Source organism: Diprion similis, chromosome 3, assembly GCF_021155765.1.
Source record: "Diprion similis isolate iyDipSimi1 chromosome 3, iyDipSimi1.1, whole genome shotgun sequence".
Classification (NCBI taxonomy): Eukaryota; Metazoa; Arthropoda; class Insecta; order Hymenoptera; family Diprionidae; genus Diprion; species Diprion similis.
The window spans coordinates 16,351,392-16,373,679 of NC_060107.1; the positions used below are offsets into that span (position 1 = coordinate 16,351,392).

The following is a 22,288-nucleotide window of genomic DNA, read 5'->3' on the forward strand; positions in this document are numbered from 1 at the left end:
ATTTGTATAATTTACTTAAATAATGTTTTTCGGTTCATAGCTGAAAAATATCTTATTCGCAAAATTGTGAATTTATGTGTCAAATATGGGTGATAAAATCATCTTCCAAAACATTTGAATTATTTGTTTGGAACATTTCATCTTATGATCATTCAAAAATCTAGAAAACAGCTAAATATAGTTCAAAGTTTTGCTATTCAATAAACATCAAAATCCCGAAAATTTGACAGAATCATAGAACTGAAAATAATTTGGACACTCGATTTTATAGAGTCTGTAATTCTGTAAATTTGTACAACCATTTTTGACGATACCTTCCGCAGAACTCATAATACTGTGATATCTCCGATGAAGAATTAGTTAATCGGATTGATTAAACATCAAAATACCTGATTATTAGCCTTGATATATTGATTTTGATTCACCAAAGCGATTGGACTAAAATTAGATAAAGTGCCCCTATAAAACATCCGCGGAATCCGAATATGCTGGTTAAATTAAATCAAGCGTTGTTCGTGTAGGGCAAAACTCTCGGTCCCAATTAATCGAAGATGGCGACACTCATGGGATTATTCTGTTTCATATCAGTGGCCTTTGTGAGTAGATAGTTAAACACCGCCTGAAATATTATTATATGGAGCATTTCTTGGGTTCGTTTTTTTCAAAAGGGGGCGGAAATTTCGCTGTCAGCTTGAATAATTCCTGTTGAATATTGATCAAGCCTTTTTCTTCTTCCTCCAAAAGGGCCCTAGTGTGATTTCGGCGCAAGCTATTATCGCTGGTCAAGCCGACAGGCTTCTCAGGCAAGTTAATACCATGGTTGAAACAGTCAATGAGGATTCTGCGACGTATAAAAATGAGCTGCAAGGACTTTTCGACAAATTGAGCGAAACTGCTGCCTCAAATTTGGCAACGATTGACGGCACCGTGAAGGAATTCAATGATAACGTGAGTCAGTTTCTCGCTGTTTGTTGTCCAAGTTCGAAGAATTACCCATAGGTGAAAAAAATATTGGATACGATTTTTCGAAATTATTTCAGAAGGGTCATGAAAGTTTTAATAAACTCAGATTATTTGTCAATGTTTTCATCCAATAATAGTAAAATTTTCAGATGTTTTGTCCGACTTTATCACATAGAAAAATACCAGACTACAGTAAACTCTTTTCAAAATATATCATCAAGTTTTTCTATCAAATCGCTGAAAAGTTTTTGTCGTTTATTCACATTGTCAATAGATGTTCAAAAAATTTGCGAACAGAATTGTTATTTAAAATTTAATTTTAAGTTCTCTATGAAATTAACCTTCAATTTCGATTTCTTTATGCTCTAAGAATACCTAATAATTGTTTGTATAAAAATGTCAGTATCAAAACCTTAGTGGAGTTCTAATCAAGCGTCAGTAGATATCAATACGTTAAATTTTATTTATTGAAGTTTTTTAAAAAAATTTTCAAATTTTGTAAATTATATATTTTCAAAAATAGTCAGAAATATTTTTCACTAATGAAAGTTTCGGCAAGAAACAATATCAAAGTTATGTTCAGTTGATCAGAAAAAGCAAAAAAAAGCCAACGATTCGTTGAGCTATTCAATTTTTAAATAGTGATTGAGGTATATACTTGAATTTGTTTTTAACCGAAATTTGCGAGATTTTTATGGAAACAAATATTCGCGACATTCAAACGTGTTAATAAAAGTTAAATAGGACACTTTGGTTGTTTTATTATCTTCATTTACTCTCAATGTTTACACATATCTTTTCACTGCAAACTGACTTACTGTCTCCCTCCTCTTCCTATATACATACCTTGTCTCTCTCTAGTAGATTATCCTTCCAGAACTTCTTATCTCTAGATTATTCGTGCTCCTTCGTTCCTTCATTACTTACTGTTCCTCTACATCTTTACCAACTATCTCTCTATTCTATTCCTTCTTTACCTACAGATATAATTGCTATAGGAAACAGTTGTATTAGTGTAATTTCAACAAAACGCATATCGAATTGATAACATTTAGAAATAAGAATAATTTTTATAAATTATATAAGTGTAAAATATTCGAATCAAATTCGAAGACTACGTTTCTCTAAAAGTTGATTTTTGCCTTACGAGAAGCATTTCAACTTCTTTTGGTAACAGTAACGAGAAAAAAAAGTCCCACGAATGCCATATTCGCTAAATTTCAGTTTGCAATATCATCAATTTAATGTAAAAAATGAGTTGATAAAATGTTCCGTTTCTACACGATTCTTACTATTGAATACCCACAAAATTCGGGAATTGACGAGACTCGAAATTCAAACTTCTAGTTCGAAGCGGCGCTGGGATCGCTTTTGGATAGCGTACAGCCTTCCGAAAACGTGAATTCGTGCACCGATTTTGCCGCACCATTGAGGTTAAGATCGGACGGAATTCTCGATGAAGCCGAACCCTGTATGGAAAGAGAAGTGAGGCAGGCTTCGGCAGAGAAAGCGATCACCGAGTTCTACGTGAACTCGCAGCTGAGCACTCTCGACTACATGCAATCAATGGCTCAGAACTGCATGACGTCATACGAGAACAGCGAGCAAACAGCATCCGACGCGTCTCAAGCTTTCGCCTGCGTTCAGATAGTGAGTAAAAACTGTTTCGATCAGTTTCTTCTCAAGTTGAGAAAGCATAGCAATAGGTTGTATTAACTAACCGAATCAGGAGTCAACATTGCGCGATATAACCTAACTTTTCATGATTAACAATATTTGAGACACAGTTCGCAATATTACAGAGCATTGCAGCAAAGTCATTTTACAGCTTTTGAAATATTTTACGTAGATTCCGGAATTTTTGCGGAAACATTCGAGTGTACAGTAATTTTGAGAGGTTTTGAATATTGAAGGTCTTGAAAAGGCAAATAGAAGGAAAGATGATGTTGAATTCCAATAAAACAACATATATGTATACCGTGTGATAAGACATGAATCTGAGCAGACTTTGAGAAAGCAAGCTAAGGTATCGACAATTGAAGAAAAGCCAAAAGGTTTTGTAATCAAAATGTTCAAACTGGTTAAACTCTGGTGTTCTTTGTCCGATCTCGACGTTTAGGGCTCATTTCGCTGGCTGAGCAAATGCCGACGAATCGATTAGAAAGCTTTGAAAAAATCTCACTTCATGTTACTGTCATAACGAACAAATTTTATCATGGATACGAACACCTGGTGTACGGTACTTTTACAAATCCAAAATTTTCATCTACTACGGAGATAACCATTTAGAAAATTATTTCCAGACAATCTCTGAATATCTCTACGATGGACCCAAAAAAAAAACGGTTGAATCGGCCATAAAAGACCAGTTAGTTCATTTTGAACGTTATAATTATGAAAACACTTATCGAATTTTTGATATCTTGTAGCTTATTTTGTTTGAATTTCATTGGTACAAAGAGTATTGCTGAATATTTTTGAAACGGTTTATTCTCTTTTCCCGATTTTTTACCACCGTTTGCTTGTTCGATTTCCCACTTTTTCCAGATTCACATGTCGGTCAGCAGCCTGGTCGTCAGGTTCGAATTGGTCATCGACATCGCAGTTTCCAGGTCCCTGTACGACGGCTACCAAAGCCGAGTGGCGGCTTGTGCAAATACAGCCAGCAGTGGAATCACAGCCTTGATTTCCGATGCGGCGATCGTTTATGACAATATCGATGCCTGCATCAGAGCCTGAGCTTTTTTCTTTCAGGATCAGAAAGGGCGGTTATTATTTTGTGACAGCCCCATCAAGATGAGCATGACGAATAGAACTCGAGAAATAAAACAAAAAATTTTATCACAAAAGTTTATATTGTTAATCCCATCCAATCACTTTTATATTAACTCCACATCAGAAATTAGGAGACTAAAGATTCTATTTTCCTTTGATCTATGATCTTCACGTAATTAATTCAATTTTGTAGAAGTTTGAAGTTTTACGATAATTTATTCTTCTAAATTCATTCGTTCGTAACTCAAAAATATGAGACATAAATCGGGTCGCGATAGGAATGAACAATAAAAAATTTACTGATAGTACAAAAAATAGTCCAATCTTTTTTGAAATCGTTGAGTAACCATTTCCATAAATTCTTCTTCTCTTGTAAATTTAATTGTTCAATTTTCATTCACTTCAGTAATTTAATACTTCTAAGCAGCGTGTAAAACAAACGGCAAACTTTTACGTTAAAACGCACTTAAAAGCGTTAAAAATATACGATTTCCTATCGCTCGACTGCGAGAATCGGCACGAAATAATAATTACCGTCCGCTAGAAGAAGTATATTCGCGAACCATTGTGCAGTTACGTTTATCTGTTGAGCATATGAAAAAACGTGAGGTATTTCGCAGGTTTGTACCAACAAATTTCTTCGTTCGTTCTTGTTATTTTTTTCCACTGCTGACACATGTATTTTCCGCCGATCGTAAGTTTGCTCAGAACCACAGTGCGGTAAACAACTGTGTATACACACATTCAATTCGACACAGAAATATTCAGTCTTCGTTCAGGAATCCTGCAGGCTTCGTCATGGAAATGCTTCGAATCATTTTCAACTTAATTTTTCTCGCCCACGTAAGTAAAAACGAGCTTCATTTGCTGCCGATTTTATAAAAATTTAGGCGCTGTGAAAAATATTCCCCTGATTGTTCGTTAATAATTATGAAATTATGAAGTATAAGGTAAAGTTTGATGAAATCAATTATTCACTTAAATGTTCGGCTGAACACGATTTTTTTCATTTTTTGGTTTGTTACGTCTTTACCGATTTTTCTTCATTTTTAGCGCCACAACCTTTTTATCATAGAAAAACTGCTTTTGATATTCCATCCCTGTTTAATAAAATCGGTTACCGAATGATTTGTTGTAATATTTTAAATCATCATAAATCGAAGAATACATTGCTAGTCTTATAATAAATTCTATGTTTCCGAAATACCTTTACTTTCCGATAGAGATTTTGTAATTCGGTTCCTCCACAAGACAATGTGTCGAGAACCTTGACTTGCCCATTTTTTTACTTTCTTAGTAGACATGGTATACATTTTACACACTTGATAGAATACTTTCTAAATTCGATGTACTAGAAAACTATGTTTTTCAACAGTATAAGCAATTTCGTGGTTGAAATATTTTAACGCTAAAATAATTCGTTAGCGTCATTAATTAATGGATTTACTGATCATTTTTGTTGATGGTAAACTGTAATTGCCAGCTGGCGTCTGTAATAATTGGCGTTACATCACCTACGTCCCTTTCTTCGACTGACTCAAACAAAGCACTGGAAGCAGCCCTGAGAAATTTCAAGAAGGAAGTGAAATCCGCGATCGTTGGAGCTCATTCAGCGATTACCGAATTCGAGAAGCTATTTGAAAATTTGGAAATATCCGCCATGAGGATTCAGAAAAATAACAGCGATATCGTAAACGATACTCTAACTTTGGTAATTATTATGAGACAAATTAATTTATTATCATTATAAACAATTTCTACCAAGCGCTAACTCCAAATGGAGAGAAGAATTAAAGAATAAAATTCGTTCCAACTTATAATCACTAAACGTTTTCAATTCGAATTCAAATCGAATTTTCAGTTTGGAAAACAAATGAACAGTCTGTTAACGGCTTCCAGTAGAATCGATGTGAATGAATGCACAGCGTTGGGCTTTAGCGTCGAATCAAGAGCGATAGAAATTCTCCTCGAGACGAACACCTGTGTTCACAAGAAAATTGAAAGAACTGAAAAGTACATCGAAGCGACAATTTCGTCGGTAAGATGCGGAATTGGGCGTCTAAATTCCCTCGTCAATATCGCCGAAGACATTTTTACGGATTCAATGAAGAGCAAGGAGGTTAAGGCGGTTCTTCAGGCTGTGGATTTTTTCAAATCCGTAAGTTTTCTGCACCACTTTTCAGCCTGTGCCTACCGTGGTATGAGTACACGTGGTGTGCCTAGGAGTGCAGCTTTTTTCTCCAAAAAAAGCTTCTCTCTCGCACTGGTCTGGACTTAAGTAAAACGTGTACCAACGGCGCCAAAATACCCTAGATCGGTGGTGATTAATTGTTGTGACGTTGAATCTGCGTGGGGAAAAAATGAGCGGGATTTTAAGTAGCACACACCGAAACTACACATTATGGCATTGCCGAGCAGTGTAGCGTTCGCCAGAGAAATAATTCCCTAGCAATATAGGGATTTCTTTAGACAGTTGGTACACATCACACTTGAAGGCTTTGACCTCGATAAAACGGGCGTGTGTAGGAGTTCTAGGCACACCATGTGTACCAACACCACAGTGCCGACACATATATTTTCCGTTAACTGAAGAATTTTCTAAGCAGAACATTTTTCTCAGGCTTCAGTTGAATCTCGCACATTTGCTGAACGAACATTTTCGATATTGGCGGACGCCACTTCCGTTTTCTTCCAAATCAACAGTCTCATAATCACGAACTGTGGTTCCGCCGCCGCCATTTTGGGCTTTATCGATGAAGCGCAGATCACCTTATCTAAAATCGAGGCCTGCATTACCGACGTGAATTCTATCGATGGAAACTTCTCAGGAATTCAATAAGTATTTTATACAGTATTATACTTTCTCAATTTTCGATTCACCGTATGTTGAATTGTTCGAAACGTCGAACCAGTTAATTGTAATCTGCAGCGAGTTTAAGAACCGGTCTCGCTGCATGGGATATCCAAACGAGAATTCAATCTTAGGCTATAAATACCGACTTAACGTAATGAAAAAAAGGAGGTAAGAACTGTGCAATGCTTATAAAAATATCTAAAACACAAAGTTGACGAAGTCTTTCATAACAATTTAACGATCTTCTACGTCTTCGTAATTCTTTCTGCAGGAGATATCGCAGGAAATTTAATTACAATTAATCAATATCTATTATCTAACATCATTTTAGATACAGCCAGATTATTTCAACCGAGATTCCAACGCAATGTCAAGACGAGACATATGTTATCGCAATGTTTTTTCACCGATTACATCTGTTCGTAAAAAAATTGATAGTATTACTTATATAGCCAATTGGACTAAAGATGTAGAATACAAACGTGTTACGTGTAATTCAAAATATTAGCAATTTCGTCACTGGATGATAATAAATTTGTATAAAACTAATTTTTTTGCCAATTACTTTTCTCATCAACTCAATTTCTCAATGGTCAATTTTTCAACTTTCTACGAACAAATTCAAACATTAATATAAAAATAATGACCAGTACAAAATGCGAAAAAAATGTTTAAAATTGTTTATCAATTAACTATTCATTCCATGCACAGGTTTTCGGACTATGACAGTTAATCTGATCGGCTTGTCAGGAAGAGATTGCAAGCAATTCAACTACCCTATAATTCACATGCAGGACAAGATATCTAATCAGCCTTAAGTGATTAATAGAAATTAGCACACGTGCTGTTTCATTCGCCAGACGTGAAAGGAATCCGTTAGTCTCACTAAACTGTTAAACATATAGCGTCAGTGAACGGAAGGATCGGACTGAAATTAAATTAAGTTACCGGGAAGAAAAAAGAAAAGAAACAATCAGTTCATTTGCTCAAATCAACCTCACGATTGTAGGTAGCAATTGAATTAGAAACATAATGCGACTCAGCATTAGTAAAGTGAATTTTAAGTAAGTATCGACAGGATTTTTTACTGCATATTTCATTGCAACTTCATTGTATATATTACTAATGAGACTATATGTGAAGTAGATAATTATTAGCTGTCAATGGACTCGTTGCAATCTTAATTTCCACGATAAATCTCTCATTTTCTTATACATTTCAGCCGATTGCAATGTATGTAAATGATAGATAACAATAATACAAGACTGCATGCATGTGTTGGGACGATTTACCGCGTAACAATCAATATCGTCGTATTCAACATTAAATAGTAAAAACATCCGAAGACTCATCAATTTCATTTATCGTAAGTATTACGATTTTAACTGTGTATTATATCATTTCTAGTAAGTTATTAAATAGGAAAATTTTCTTCATAATTTAGTTGCGTGAGCTGAAATGAAGAGTTAAAATGATTGAAATCATTTATTAAACTTCTTTGGAACTATAATTAACCAGAACTTTATTGGCGCACGTAACTAGATTTTTAAATGACTGAATTTGGTTTCTAAATTACATGAACTAAACTTTGTAAGTGCTTTGTAAAGCCATAGCTACACCAGGTTCACTATAATTAAAAGAAACGAAAGGCAATTTTAATGATAAAACTCCTTAATTGTAAAGATATTTCTGTATTCTTGAAACGCTGTAAAATGGATGCACCAAGTTTTATTGTTGTTACAAAAGTTTATGTGAGCTTTGCACCTTTGAAATGGAATACGATACATCACATGGTATGAATTACGTGAAAATGCATATCAATTGTTTGCAAATTTGAGCCCAGAAGCGATCAAGGTCACAGTGTAAAGGAAGGAAGATAATTGAATTTCAAGGAGGGCAAGTGTGTATAATCATGAACAGGATGTGAATTATAAAACGAGTTGGTGACTCGAGCGTGACCTTTCAGGTGACCTTGAACCCGTGATATCGCAGTTTGTGGTTCGAGACACAAGGTCAATGAACCAATTGATTAGTTTATCAGGGATCCGGCAATGTTACAGAAGCATTGTCGCAATATTTCTGTAGTGCAATTAAATTGTCACTGAAACATAAAAAGTGTATGGAAGTATTTTCGTAATTTTATACACACACCGAGAAAAATTTAGAAATGTTACAACAATGTTTGAATTTTCAACGAATGTTGTATAGTTAGTTTGTTTCTTCAATGTTATGAAATATATCTAAAATGTTTAAAGACTCAGACAGTTGCTTTGCTGCTACGTTTCTTAAATATTTCGAAGTATGAATGAAAAGTTTCAAACATTGCAAAGCTGCTCAGCTGTGGTGTTTGTGCTTCCAGAATATATCATAAATATTTGAAACCTCACAAACTGTTAATCTGTTGCAATGTTTCTAAAATATTGCACAAAATATCTGAAGTGTTTGAAATATTTCAAAGCTGCTTTGCGGTATGGTTTCTGCTTCCGCAATATATCTAAAATATTTCAAAACCTTACTGTGTTACTTTGCTGAAATATGTCTGCAATATTGTGCAAAAATTTCAAGTCTCACAAACTGTTACTGTTCTGCAATGTATCGGAAATATTGTGTAATGTGAAAAAAAAACTTCAAAAAGTTGAATAATCATGGAAATCGTTGTTCAATGCTGCCTTCAACGCCTTCAGTATTGCACAATATGTATGTCTGATCGTTAAATATTTCTAACCTCACAAAATTATTATGTTACAATGTTACTGCAAATATTACGAAATCTGTATCAAATATTATAAATATTGAAAAGTTAGGTTATATCGTGCAATATTTTTAAAGTACATCAAGTCTTGCAAAGTTACGATTTATTTTTCAACAATTACTTTAAAATCCGCCAATAATACTCTGCAAGGAATTCTTGCATTTAAAAGATTTATATGAAATATCTAGTAAATAATTCCGGAAAAAAAAGAACATGAAACAATTTGAACCGCTGATTCTCACGTTTATATGGGAAAGTTGTGAAGCCTTTTGAACCGGATGGAGTTTGACCATTTGCCTGCACTTCTACACGCACCGAATGTCTCCGATTTCCACTCTCCGTCTTCAGCGTTCGAATTTCTAACAACAATTAATACGGCTTCCCGCCAACTAGTCGAAAAAAGCGGGAATCGTGAATTGGTCCCATCCCGATTCAAGTCTCGATCACTAAATAACGATAAAATTAGACAGCGTGATTGAAAAAAAAAAAAAAAATTAGATACTTACACATCTATTACATAAAGTGTAATAAAATTCGCCGTAATTGAAATGAAATTCAAGGCAAAGAATTCATGATACTTGAATAATTGATCGGAACTGCAGTGAAAGATTTTTTTAATTATTCTGTTACGAAAATCTTTTTCAATTGCCTCACTTTTGACCAAGCGAATTAGTAATCTAGATTACTTTTCAGGTTGGAATACGTATTTGGATGCGGAAAGTCCATTAGCGAATAAAGAGAAAACGAGAGAGAATGTAGTACCTACAAGCGATAAGTGAAGAAATAAGGAAGAAGAGAAAATCCGCCCGTGTAATTTGAAACGTAATTCGGTGACGCCGGTGCGTCGAATATTGGATTCCTCTCGTTCAGGCGTAGAACGTATAGGAAGAAAGGGGGCTCTGAAAATTGAGGAAATCGTTTCCAGCTACATCAGACCTCCCGTCCTTTTTAAAAACAAAAATTTCAAAACTTCGAATCACTTCAGTGCCGAATCTGACTACATTGCAATAACTTTCGACCTTATTGCCATATTGTTACACAAAAAATAACAATAATAACAACGGTGATAAATCATAATAATAATCGGTGTATATTTCGAATTCAGTGTAAAAATCATAACCAAAAAACTCCCTTTACAATTGTAATATACATATTATGAAGTACAGGGAGAACCTGATTGATCTTAAGTAAATATAAAGATCAATAGAAGTTAGATTTTGGAATTTTTTTCTCTTTAACATTATTTTTCTCCCCAAATAATGATATATTACCTACTTTCAGTTTCAGCCTGACCGATTTTCAATCGTTTTGAGGTTATGACATGCAACTATGTAGCCGCCTCCCGCATAGATTTTCGGTATTTTTCAATTAAATTTGGAACGTTTTTCATCGACCACACCAACACGATCGTAAAACTGTGCGATTTCTCAAACTTTGAAGCGATTTTGTTACCTACAAACGAAAAAAAAGGCTGTCGGTAAAACAGCGACACGTTCAAGTCCAACATCATTTACTTTTCGCCGTATTTGTGTAAGACGAATCAAACTCTCTCAATAATATAAGAAGAAAAAATATGGATTCTAATTTTTATCCTAAATTATATTCATAATATGGCGGTTATTATCGTGTTCCTTTTTTCGAACCCGTCGATAAAACAGAGAGGTCCATAAAATACATATAGGTATAGGGAGTGGTCTCCGAGCTGGGCGTGATTCGCAGCATCCCTTCAGCGTTGGATCAATACTTGAAGACCAGTTTGCGAGATCCTGTAGTAGTTGAGAAAAACGCTGCTCCATTACGTATATCTGATCCTAAATTGAGCCTCGACCCTCACGGGTAATTAATTAATGTGCTGCGCAAACATACGCGCAATTCAAACAACTCTGTTTAGACTTTTTAATGGGGTGTAAAAAAGATAAGCATGGCCTGATCGTACAAGCTTTTTGGGAACAGTTTTTTATCTTTTGCTATTTAAAAATTTTTCGCGAGCCTCGGTGAGTTGAAATTTACATCATTCAACGTGTTACACATACACCAAGATGAATATAGACAGTAAAAATGTGAATATCTTAGAAAAAATGAAAATACATTATAACTAAACTAAGACAAGACTTGTCGCGATTTCATAGGGATTTCAAAAATATTTGAAACGATTTGCTCGAATGATACATAAGGATTTAATATTATCGATCAAGTTCCTTGTCTTTGATTTCAAATATTTTAAATAATGACATGAGATTATCGTGTAATTCGAAGACCATATCACTCGATGTCGCAAAATTTTTTAGTCATTACAGGATATTTTGAATGTATCACAAACTTATTAATGATTTAATTTTACCAAAATACCACAAACGGTTAAAAACTGCTTGCGACCTAAAATCTCACAATTACCCACATGAAGTATCTTTTTTTTCTCCGCTGTTTTACTTTATCAGAGTAAATCAATGATCCATCTTGTTGCCATGAATTTTTGGTTGTAAACTTTTTCACCCAAATTAATAGTAATCGGTCTTTTTTGCCATGTGTAGATGACGTTGCGAATTCAAACAATTTCCCTCATATAGTTACCCAATGAATAATTAATGTTATTGTAACAAAACGTCAATTATCATATAGGTAATAAAATGCATTCTCACCTTTAGTAGTATAATAAATTCGTCGAACCAGATACTGTCATCAAATCTGAAACAAATAGCAAATGGTTACACAAGAAGATTATAAACTAAAGTTCATAACACGATTTACTAAATTAAAGGTATATGATATTGATTAATCGCTGAAACGGAATAAGACTTTGTAATTTTCGCTAACAGTAAGCCCTGAAATTCGATTTCATTCGGAGCTGAAATCCGAGCTTTCAAGGTTCAAAGTTCAGACGAGTCACAATACTTACACTTGAATTTCGTCAAGCAGACTCAGAGGAGTAGACTCGTAATAATAATCGAACTTTGACACTGTGAAACCTGCTCTTCCAAGTCCCAAACCCTCAAGTAATAAGACCTTGGACACGCGGGTCAAGCACACTTTTCAGCTTACAAATTGGATCGGCATAACTAACGACGAATAAAAAATATATTACAGCTACAGCAGCAGTGGCGAACTAAGCCCGGGAAAACTAAACGAGTCTTCCAGTCTGTTCAGAAATTGACGTATCTTTAGTGTACATTTTGTAAAAAATTAATAATATCGTTGTAAAACTGTTGATAAAAAAATCAAGTACTCCAAAGAAAAAAGAAAGAAAAAACAATCATTTTTCAATTGTGCTGAATGCTGATACGAATCAGCATTCAGTACAGCAACCAGCAGGTACTTTACTCCGATTGAATTTTATTATTTATATAATAAACTATATCTAACCTTTTGAAAAAGTAACTTTAAGAATGTAATATTTCAGTCAAAGAATTAATAAATCATCGTTAAGCTCTTCAGTGCACTTGTACGTATTTTTGAAGTCTCGAAACGTATCATGTAGAACAATTGTGTCCAGCAGAAAAGTGCTTATCATTCTAGACTTTACGTTTCATGCGACTTCTTATGTAAATTCTCAGCTAAACACACACCCATGGACAATTGCGATGACCTGATAATAGCTAACAATAAGTAGGAACCTACCTACGTTTACATTTTTCCTACGTATGGGGCCTCCAAACTCCAAAACTGCCCCTTAATCACCGAACATATTTTGAAACTGTTCGGAATTTGATTAGAAAGGACTTCTCGAGATTTGGAGCCCCCCTCCCCCCGCCCTAAACCGCCATTATATAGTAAAAAAACAAAAAGAAAATGTACAAATAGAATTTTTTTCTATACACTGCTGGACTTTTTCTTGTACAAATCTCGATTTTGATTGTCTCGAGAAGCCTTTGTGAAAGTAATAACAATATCACAATTATAAAGATAGCGGTACGTGGATTACATTTGCGTTTATCATTGGTAATTCCGTGAAACGACGATGAATATGCCTTCTTAATTTATATATACATATATATATATGGCATTCCAAGTGAAATCGAGGAGTCATTTGCCTTGTGTAATCAGATCCTTGCATAACTTTTTTTTTCGCATTGATTCCAATTCAAAAAAAGCATAATTTTATTAAAGAATTTTCTCGCTACTCCTTCAGGTGGCGCGACGATCGTTTTTGTGTAAAAAATGGATAACTAAAAAAACACAATTTTTTAAATTCTGCAATCTTTTCCACGGATTCTGGGTTAAAAATAAGTAATATCTATCACAATTAGAAAGTGGGCTGTGGCTGCCTCATACTTTTTTTACATGATTTTTAGTTTCCAAACGAAAAAAAAAAAATCAAACCTTAATAGTCCTTACAGAAGCGGAAAAAAAATAAAAATAAAACATATTTTGGAAAATTTTCATATTTTGCAAATTTTTCAAAATAAATGAGCAAAATCTTTTTTTTTTTTCAATAAAAAAGATCTAAACATAGAAAGATTTTACAATAGCCAACATTAAAAATGCAATCGATTTCTTTCAGTTCCACTGTCTGACCAATATTAAATTAATAAATACTAGATTTTACGCGATTGAACTTAAAACCATATTGTAATCAAATTGATGAAAATGATCGATATCTGGCCAACCAACCTCCATGCTTCATTTCATTTTCGGTGGAACCGGAAGTGCAAATTAACCCGTTCACCTTAAAATGAAAATATTGACACAAAATGCCTTAATTATTTGAGTAAAGAAACACTTTATAAAGGATTTTGGAAAGTTTTGGACATTTTTCAGATATTAATTTGCGTTTCTCTCAAAATGTGAGAATAATTCTACAAAACAAACAGCGGCAATCGATTTTTCAGAAATCTTTACCCCTACTTCATATTACTTGACAATTATTTAAAATGCAATATTTCTCAAGTAAATCGTAAGAACCCCCCCCCCCCCCCCCCCCCCCCCCCGCCGCAAGTGCGTTACGTAATTTATGGACGACCGCTTTGCTGAACAGACCGACAGTTTTTTAAAAACCCTTTTTTTCGAATTCTACAGAATCGAAAACTTAAAAATTCGTTGAAAATTGCAAAAAATAAAAACTAATTTTAGACCAAAATTATAATATCATCTCATCAAGGGTGATGAAAAGTAAAAAAATTTCTGCTGCTTTCCCTTTTTGAAATTTGAATTGGGATGTCGGTATGTTTTTTGCTTTTTGGCTTATTTTTGTTTCCCGTAATCCGGGACAGCGCGAACGCAGATCCCGACTATCAAAAATTTTGCGCTCGATATACCCACGTTAGGAGTATTCGCAAGGGTCAGCCTAGCCGGGGTGCAATGGCAGGGCCTCACCTAGGAGGAACCGCCTTCGTGATCACGGTGTCCTCCGCGCCAAGTAAGTTATGCCGATTAAAAATTTCCATGCCCAGTTATGCGCGGATTGAGCTACTTTTATCGCGGGAAACAAAGGAAAACTATTCGTCCGCCGATTCGCTCTGGCGGAGGAAATTTGACCGATTTTAACAACGGGTGGCCGGCCAATCATCATCTCGATCTGATATCGCGACAACAAAACGACGCCGACGCGGCAATTCGTTTTTCTATTTACGAATCGCTCGTTTCTTCGATCTATTACAATTGACGCGATTTATTTGCGAAATGGCCGATCGTTTTGAACTCCTAGTTTGAAGATTTCTCAAACTGTAATCTGTTTCAAGGATAACTGAGAAGCATGGACAAAGTTTTAAGGTCCTCAAGGCGATATAGTTTTCGAAATAATTGCATCACAAGGAATATTTTTGTTGGGATGAAGACTGATTTTGGGTTAGTGAAACGCGAATGATAACCGATTTTTAGAAAACAATCACATTTCGTTCTCAACTTCGCGATTCTCCATTTTCAGGGAAAAAGGGATTTATCGTTATCATCCCGAAAATGAAAAGTTTAGTTTTCACTAGATCTCGACGTTTCAAGATCTAGAAAATCATCTCCGACCAATTTCTGATCTACGTATATGTATGTTTATATATGTATGTGATCAATTTTTTTGTCCGACGATATCTTAAGAACGAGTGACTGGATTTCAATGATTTTGGTCTCAACCGACGTGGCTTTTCCAAACTTAGAACTGATTAGATTTTGGCTTAGATCGGTTGAGTAATTTTTCAATTATTTAAATAACAAAATTCCAAAAAGTCGAATAAAAATGATACCTTGAGAATGGATGAACGGATTTGAATGAAAATTGGTAGCATGATGTTTTTTGGGTCACTAATCACGAATCTGAAGTCAGATTGTAAAATCCAAAATGGCGAATCCAATATGGTGGAAAAAATCTAGAATTATTCAGATTTTAATGGAAATTAAGGGTCGGAGGTTTTTTGGGTCACGTACTACGAATCCAAGGTCAGAATTCCAAAATTTATGATGGTGGATCCATTAGAGTGGTTCAAAATAAAAAAAAATCGTAATATTTTCAGGTAATATGGCATCCAAGGGCTTTTAAATCGTCAATTACAAATCTGAATTTATAATTCGAAATTCGAATTGGATATTAATATTTGTTTGTTCCGTGAACTTGGAACCTGCAATCAGAAAACGGGAAGTTTGAATACTGGCTCACGGTCAGCCTAAAGCCGCTTGTTATCTCTACGAATCGTTAATTTTTGTCGAATCGAAGATGGTTAAACAAGAAGTTGAAACGTTTTTTATACTATGATCGGTTTTAAAGTGAATGAAGAAGCTTTTGAGGAGAAATTTTTGACGTTGTCGAAGGGACACCAAATGGCAAGCTGAGTTCGACTCTGAATTAAGCAATTTTCGAAAAATTCGTACATACAGCTGCATATTTTTTCGTATGGAAGCTGATTTTTTGTTCAATGAAACTTGTAGCTATTATGCCAACGGAAATAGAAAAGTTTACATTCCTTTGGCGAGTTACTCCAGAGATTGAAAAAACAAAACAAAACCGAAGCCAAAAAACGAAATGATTGCCATTTTGATGTTTGCGATGATGGGTAATGGTGATAAAAACCTTTGTTTTAAAAATCTATAGATCATGAATAACATGTGTGGCAAATTTTCAAGCGCATTACAAATCCAAAGCTCGAAAATCCTGACGTTCAGTATTTTTTAGAGAATCGCATAAATCATCTACCCATCAAATTCAAAGTCCCAAAATAATTCTCCGATACTAAACAAAAATCTGAAATCACCCTTCAAGAGTCCCCCAGGAGTAATACATTTTTTATAAATATAGGCTTACAATTTATTTAAAAATCAATAATTTGTCCGCAAATAAGAGACGATCGAGATGTTTTTAAATATTTTTGAAAAACCACTGTAGCCATGATACAGAATGATGAAAATTTACAGATATGAAATATAAGTCGAATTATGGTTACAATGTTTATTCATGCCACACGTACTCTCTGTTTGTAAAAACAAGTGTAATCGAGTAGCGACAGTAATTAGACTCCAGTGACTTGAACTTTGCATGCATACGCTGCTAAAAACAGAGATCGTTGCCTCTCTATTTGAAATTCAATCCATGCTGACGGTGTTAATTTTATACTGAAGCAGCAGTTAGTTATTCGAACATTCTAACTCTCTCTCTCTCTCTCTCTCTCTCTTTCTCTCTCTGTCTCTTTTAAAAATCAACGAGTAGTATATTTATGGACGAAAAATATGTCAAATGATAATTGCAGAAATAAAACTATTCAAACAGTTATGGAAAAGTGAAAAAGAAACTATTTTTATCTTATATAAGACCTGATCAAAAACTGCAGTACAATTGATCGAGACATTAATAAACAGAAATTGATGAAAGTACCTGATCGGTTATGGAAAAGAAATTTCATTTTTTTTACCATTCTTTTACCGTAACATTCATCTGAAATTGTAAAAATCTTGATAGAATAATTTTGTGATAAGAAATTACAAAATCATCTGCAAGATATTAAATATTTACCTGATTTATTTTATTTTTCTTCTACGAATTTTATTTCGTAATCTAAATCTGAATGTGAATATTTTCGGGTTGGTTGGAATATTAATTATTATGGATTTGAACTGATTAAAATTCCTTTTCTGTCGATGATTTAAAATAAAAGTTTTCTGTAATCAGCATTGAAAATGCTTGTTATCTTGAAAATTTATAAACCATTCTAAACTCCGATTACCTCATACTGTTTTGGAATTGTTTTCAAAATTCCAAAACCTTGTAAAATTTATTAGAGCTAGTTCATACGATTCGATAACATTTTTAAGGAATTTCACAAAAATTTCAAGATAAAAAAACATATTTTTCAAATGCTTACAAAACTTGTCTTAAAAAACCAAAGAAATTGTTTCGCAGTATAAAAATTGTGATGGAAGTTATTTAATTGTCACCGAATCTCTGTGGGCAAAAATGATTTCTACTTTGAAAATTTTCAAAATGATTTTACAAAAAACGATAAAAATTTTCTCCAAAATCAAATCTTGTTAAAGTTTTGTGAACTTTTTTCCTTACATACGATTCACTTGAAATTTTACATTCGTGGGTTTTTGGAGTCGCTGGTTACAAATCTGAACTTAAAATTTGAAAATTTTAAGAAGATTAGCAGAAAATCCTTTTTTTCGTGGAAAAGTACAAATTTCGACCATTTCTTTACACGTACTATGTTTGCAATAAATGAATGATTAAAATTTGTATTTTTTCTCAGACTTAGAAATATTTCAGGGACCATGTGGAAGTAAAAAACTCGACACTTGTTACCAAGAAAGTATTTTAATGAATAGAAAGCTGCTTATCGTGAATTAAAGTCTTAACATTGAATTTACAAACAATCAGAGCTTACGAGACTTTTGACATAGTTTTATAATTTTTATAACACAATCTGACATTAATTTCGTTTAGGACGCGTTAAAAAAGTGAACAACAATTTTCATCATCAGAAATTGACTTGTGATTCTCGCGAATCAAGACGACGCGACGATATTAAATCCCATCTAAAAAACACGTGGTCACGGTTCTCTCCGATAACGACTCAACAACTTCCGGCTGTATATTCTCTGGGAGTGGCAGACGAAGTTAGAGAGCTGGAACAAACCAAAAACGGCTCTGAAACTCTTGTTGGGAGCAAATGACTCTGTAGCTCACGGTTAGATAAACAATCGACGCAATTATTATAATCACGATGGGGCAAGTCCGTCCAGCACTTAAGATTCGCTCTATTTACCAAACACCATAAGTATCTCCTTAGACACTAGAAACTTGACTGATAAAATTAATAAATTGAAACTCTACCGTTCGTCCCAAAAACTTAGCGATTCACAGAATTTTTCGTTATTTTATCCTTTCCCCATTTTTAATTTCGAATTTTCACTGCATAAAATTTCACTAAAATTCTTCATTTGTATTTGTATTTTTCATTCAAAGCATTCGTATAAATTTGCATTGTTTTTATTTCGTCTTGATTACAAAATGTAATCAAACCCGTATTATTCTTTGTACTATAATTGTAAAATACGAGAGGAATTTATATTTTCTGTACCTTCAATTATAAATTACAAATACAATTTGTATTTTCTTCCCATCTCATTCACGAGGAACATTCCTTAACATTTACAATATTTGACTTATAATTAACTAATTACAATTTTCTAAACCACGGATTAATACGAGGCGTAGAAATCTTGTAAGTGTGTAAGATCGAAGTAAACTTTTTTATTTTTTCTAAGAAGTAAATATGCGGCATAAAAAATGTGAAACAAAATTCCACAGTTAAAGACAATTGTTTTTAGTTGTTTAGTTTTTTTTTCTTCGTTAAATGGCGCGTCGATGCAATAAATCGTTCAGATTCGTTGATCCTGTTTAATTTGCTGTCTAGTTTCGCAATAGTCTTGAACATTTTGAACCAAAAACATAAAAATATGTTGAATTCAATCCTTTATACCGTGCTGTGAGTATACAGGTGTAGCTAGAACTCCTACGACACGCCCCTTTCTTCGAGGTCGAAGGCTTTAAGTGAGACGAGTACCAACTGTCTAAAGAAATCCCTATATTGCTAGGGAATTATTTCTCTGGCGAACGCTACACTGCTTGGCAATGCCATAATGTGTAGTTTCGGTGTGAGTTACTTAAAGTCCCGCTCATTTTTTCCCCACGCAGATTCAACGTCACAACAATTAATCACCACCGATCTAGGGTATTTTATCGTCGTTGGTACACGTCTTACTTAAGTCCAGACCGGCGCGAGAGAGAAGCTTTTTTGGAGACAAAAGCTGCACTCCTAGGCACACCATGTATACTCACACCACGCGATATACGAGGCTTGTCGTTCTTACCAGGCGCATATAAGGACCAACTCACATGATTCTGCAGCCCATGCGGAGAGCCTAACCGGTTTTCAATTCTCGTGTCGAATAATTCTTCAGGCGTAACGGAAGGAGGACTATTCGAGAAGACTCGAAGCTTCTTCATTTTTTGCTTCTTCTGCTTCGCGGAAGGTTTCGGATAAAAATATTCACTCTAAACAGTCGAGAAGAGACCGAGGATAATTGGTGAAATCCGGAACCAGCTCTAACCGATCGCTCTGACCGATCTGTCGTCCACAAATTCGAGACCCAACGAAATTTTCAGATCCTTGATTATTTTGAAACTCATTCCATTGATCGGACAAGCGAATAATTTTCCGGATTGTAGTTAGTACCTACCAATCTCTGAAAAATGACAATTACAAGGCTATGTGTGAAATCGAGGGATCGTATAAATTACGAGGAAATGAGAAGCTTTATGCAAAAAAATTTCCGTAAGCTTAATATTGTAATTAATTTCGTGGAAGCTACACCAGGAATCTTTCGCTTCTCACACAACTGAAATCTTAATTAGAAGTTGGCTTGCCAGAACAAACTCAATTTTGTACTAATAAACCTTGGAAGAAATACCAATTTTCGTAATGCGAAATTGTTGTGAAAAGTACTGTAATATTAAAAAACTCATAATTGAATAAATTGAAATTACATTTCTGTTTCGTAATTAGGGCGTAATAAAATGCAAATTACATTAGTGTTTTGTCATTAACTTTAGTTCAATTTCTACTCTTGTAAGTCACTGATATTTCAATTCGAATCAACCACACTTTACCCGATCCAAATACAATCTTACTATATATTTAATCACAGCATTAACGCTCAAATTTCTTCATAATTCGCATTTTATATTGTATTATATTTATGTCGCAAATTATATTTCGAATTTGTAAAATGTAGGTATTTGACTTATTACAATTTCACCCTGCATCATTACTGGGTTCCGATAATTAATAGAATTTAAAATTCAATCCGTGGCATCAAACATGTTTATTATATTCCGAGATTCATTAAAAAATTTCAAACAATTAATCATCTCCCTCAACCATTATTCATTTATTCATTCATCAATTATTCCATCCCTGCAACTCGTTAGCTGTGGGCTCCTAGGGACATTTTCTGCCTGCCGCGATTGGTATTGATTCGACTGCTCAATCAGGCGATAACTGTCGATCAGAAAATGTCCCTAGGAGCCCACCGTTAGTTTTGGGTCCTAGAGAAATTTTCTAATCGTTGCGATTGGTGTTGCGTCGGCTGCTCAATCAGGTGATAACTGTCGGTCAGCAATTGTCTCTAGGTGTCCACCGTTAGCTGTAGGCTCCTAGAGACATTTTCCAACTGTTGCGATTAATGAGGCGGTACCTGTCGGCCAATAAAATTCTAACGACTTGACGCACGCGTATAAGATGTGCACTTTCCTCATGGACACACGGTATATCTGCACTGTCTTCGATCGGTAAAAACAACTGCTTAATTTTCGTTCGTTTAAAGCTTAGATTTGAAGCGAGCAAAATTATAAACAAACCGTTTTCCTGCCTGCGGACAGTAAATTGAACTGCGTCAGAGGCGAGCACGCAAAACAAGAGGGGCCGCTGGGCATCGGGATAACAAAAGGAGGAAACGTGCCTCTCGGGGTGTTACGGGCTCCTCGTTGCGAAGCGGACGTAATTATAAAGCGTAAATGATTCGATGGGCACGTGGCCGTGTGACCGTCGAGGACAATACATCGTCTCAATTCCCAGTTCCCACCCTCGTTCGTTATTTAGCGAGAAAGAATAATCGCTCTCTCAACTCGCCCGACAATAATTAGCATTTAATTATCGCGCCACAACTTCAGAGCTTGCAAATTTGCCCCGCAAGTGAAAATTGTCCAATTTACCCAACATGGCGATCAAACAAGGCGGGAAAACGAACGTTCCGTCAATATTTCAAGTAATTTGTTAATCCGTTTCACTCTTACGGAGTTTGTATCACCTACGATTAAAGAAATCCATAAAGTTTGCGCATCGTTCTGGAAATTCAAGTATTTCATGATTCTCAATTCTGTTTATCGACGTCGATACAATACGATAACATCGGACAACAAGAATTTTCAGTCTGGATGCTAGACGTCAAAATTTTGATATCTTCCACATAACTAATGGAAGAAAAAATATACTTTTACTCCATAAAATTTGTTTTTGTCGAAACTGGAACGATATTACAGATTTTAAGAAAAATTGCCTATTTTCTTAAACTGCATTCATCATAAATAACAATTAAACAGACTCGGTTTCGCATTTAAATCACTTTTATTAAAGAACAATGTTGTTCCAGTTTTTTCCAGAAACCATTGATTTGCTTCAATTTTGAAATATCAGTCTCCTGTTGAATATCACTTAACTTATAATAATCACGTCATCACAAATCCTAGGCAAAAAATCTTTGAGCCACTTGTGCCAGCGAAATTATTAAATCATTATTACTTCCTCCAAGATTACAAAAACAAACTTTAAGGGGTAAGGCGAGGGGGGGGGGGGGGTCGAGTATATATATTTTTCCATTGTTTGGATGCGTGACAAATGAACATTTTTTTTTAGTACTTTGCTCTGAGCAAAAAATTTTACAAAATTTATCAAGAAAAATTAGTTTGT

General features: G+C 34.6%; 3 protein-coding genes and 1 non-coding gene across 5 annotated transcripts in view; 2 read left to right on the forward strand and 2 right to left on the reverse strand.

The window, feature by feature from the left end:
- Window positions 1-22,288, reverse strand: part of LOC124416793 (protein numb) — an 87,644-nt gene that overhangs the window by 59,669 nt on the left and 5,687 nt on the right. For both annotated transcript variants that reach the window (XM_046898126.1, XM_046898125.1), the window contains exon 2: window positions 11,984-12,029. The gene's annotated coding sequence lies outside the window, so the exon portion shown is untranslated. The remainder of the gene's footprint in view (window positions 1-11,983; window positions 12,030-22,288) is intronic.
- LOC124416795 lies at window positions 495-3,811 on the forward strand. The gene is made up of 4 exons (XM_046898129.1): window positions 495-596; window positions 745-948; window positions 2,311-2,613; window positions 3,511-3,811. Exons 1-4 carry the CDS (start codon window positions 552-554, stop codon window positions 3,700-3,702), a joined length of 744 nt encoding a protein of 247 aa, XP_046754085.1. The 5' UTR covers window positions 495-551; the 3' UTR covers window positions 3,703-3,811.
- Window positions 4,306-7,549, forward strand: LOC124416794. Its single transcript, XM_046898128.1, has 5 exons — window positions 4,306-4,581; window positions 5,222-5,449; window positions 5,600-5,896; window positions 6,359-6,577; window positions 7,304-7,549. Exons 1-4 carry the CDS (start codon window positions 4,333-4,335, stop codon window positions 6,575-6,577), a joined length of 993 nt encoding a protein of 330 aa, XP_046754084.1. The 5' UTR covers window positions 4,306-4,332; the 3' UTR covers window positions 7,304-7,549.
- LOC124405035 lies at window positions 14,542-14,705 on the reverse strand. The gene has a single exon (XR_006929056.1). It is a non-coding gene; the product is annotated as a U1 spliceosomal RNA (small nuclear RNA).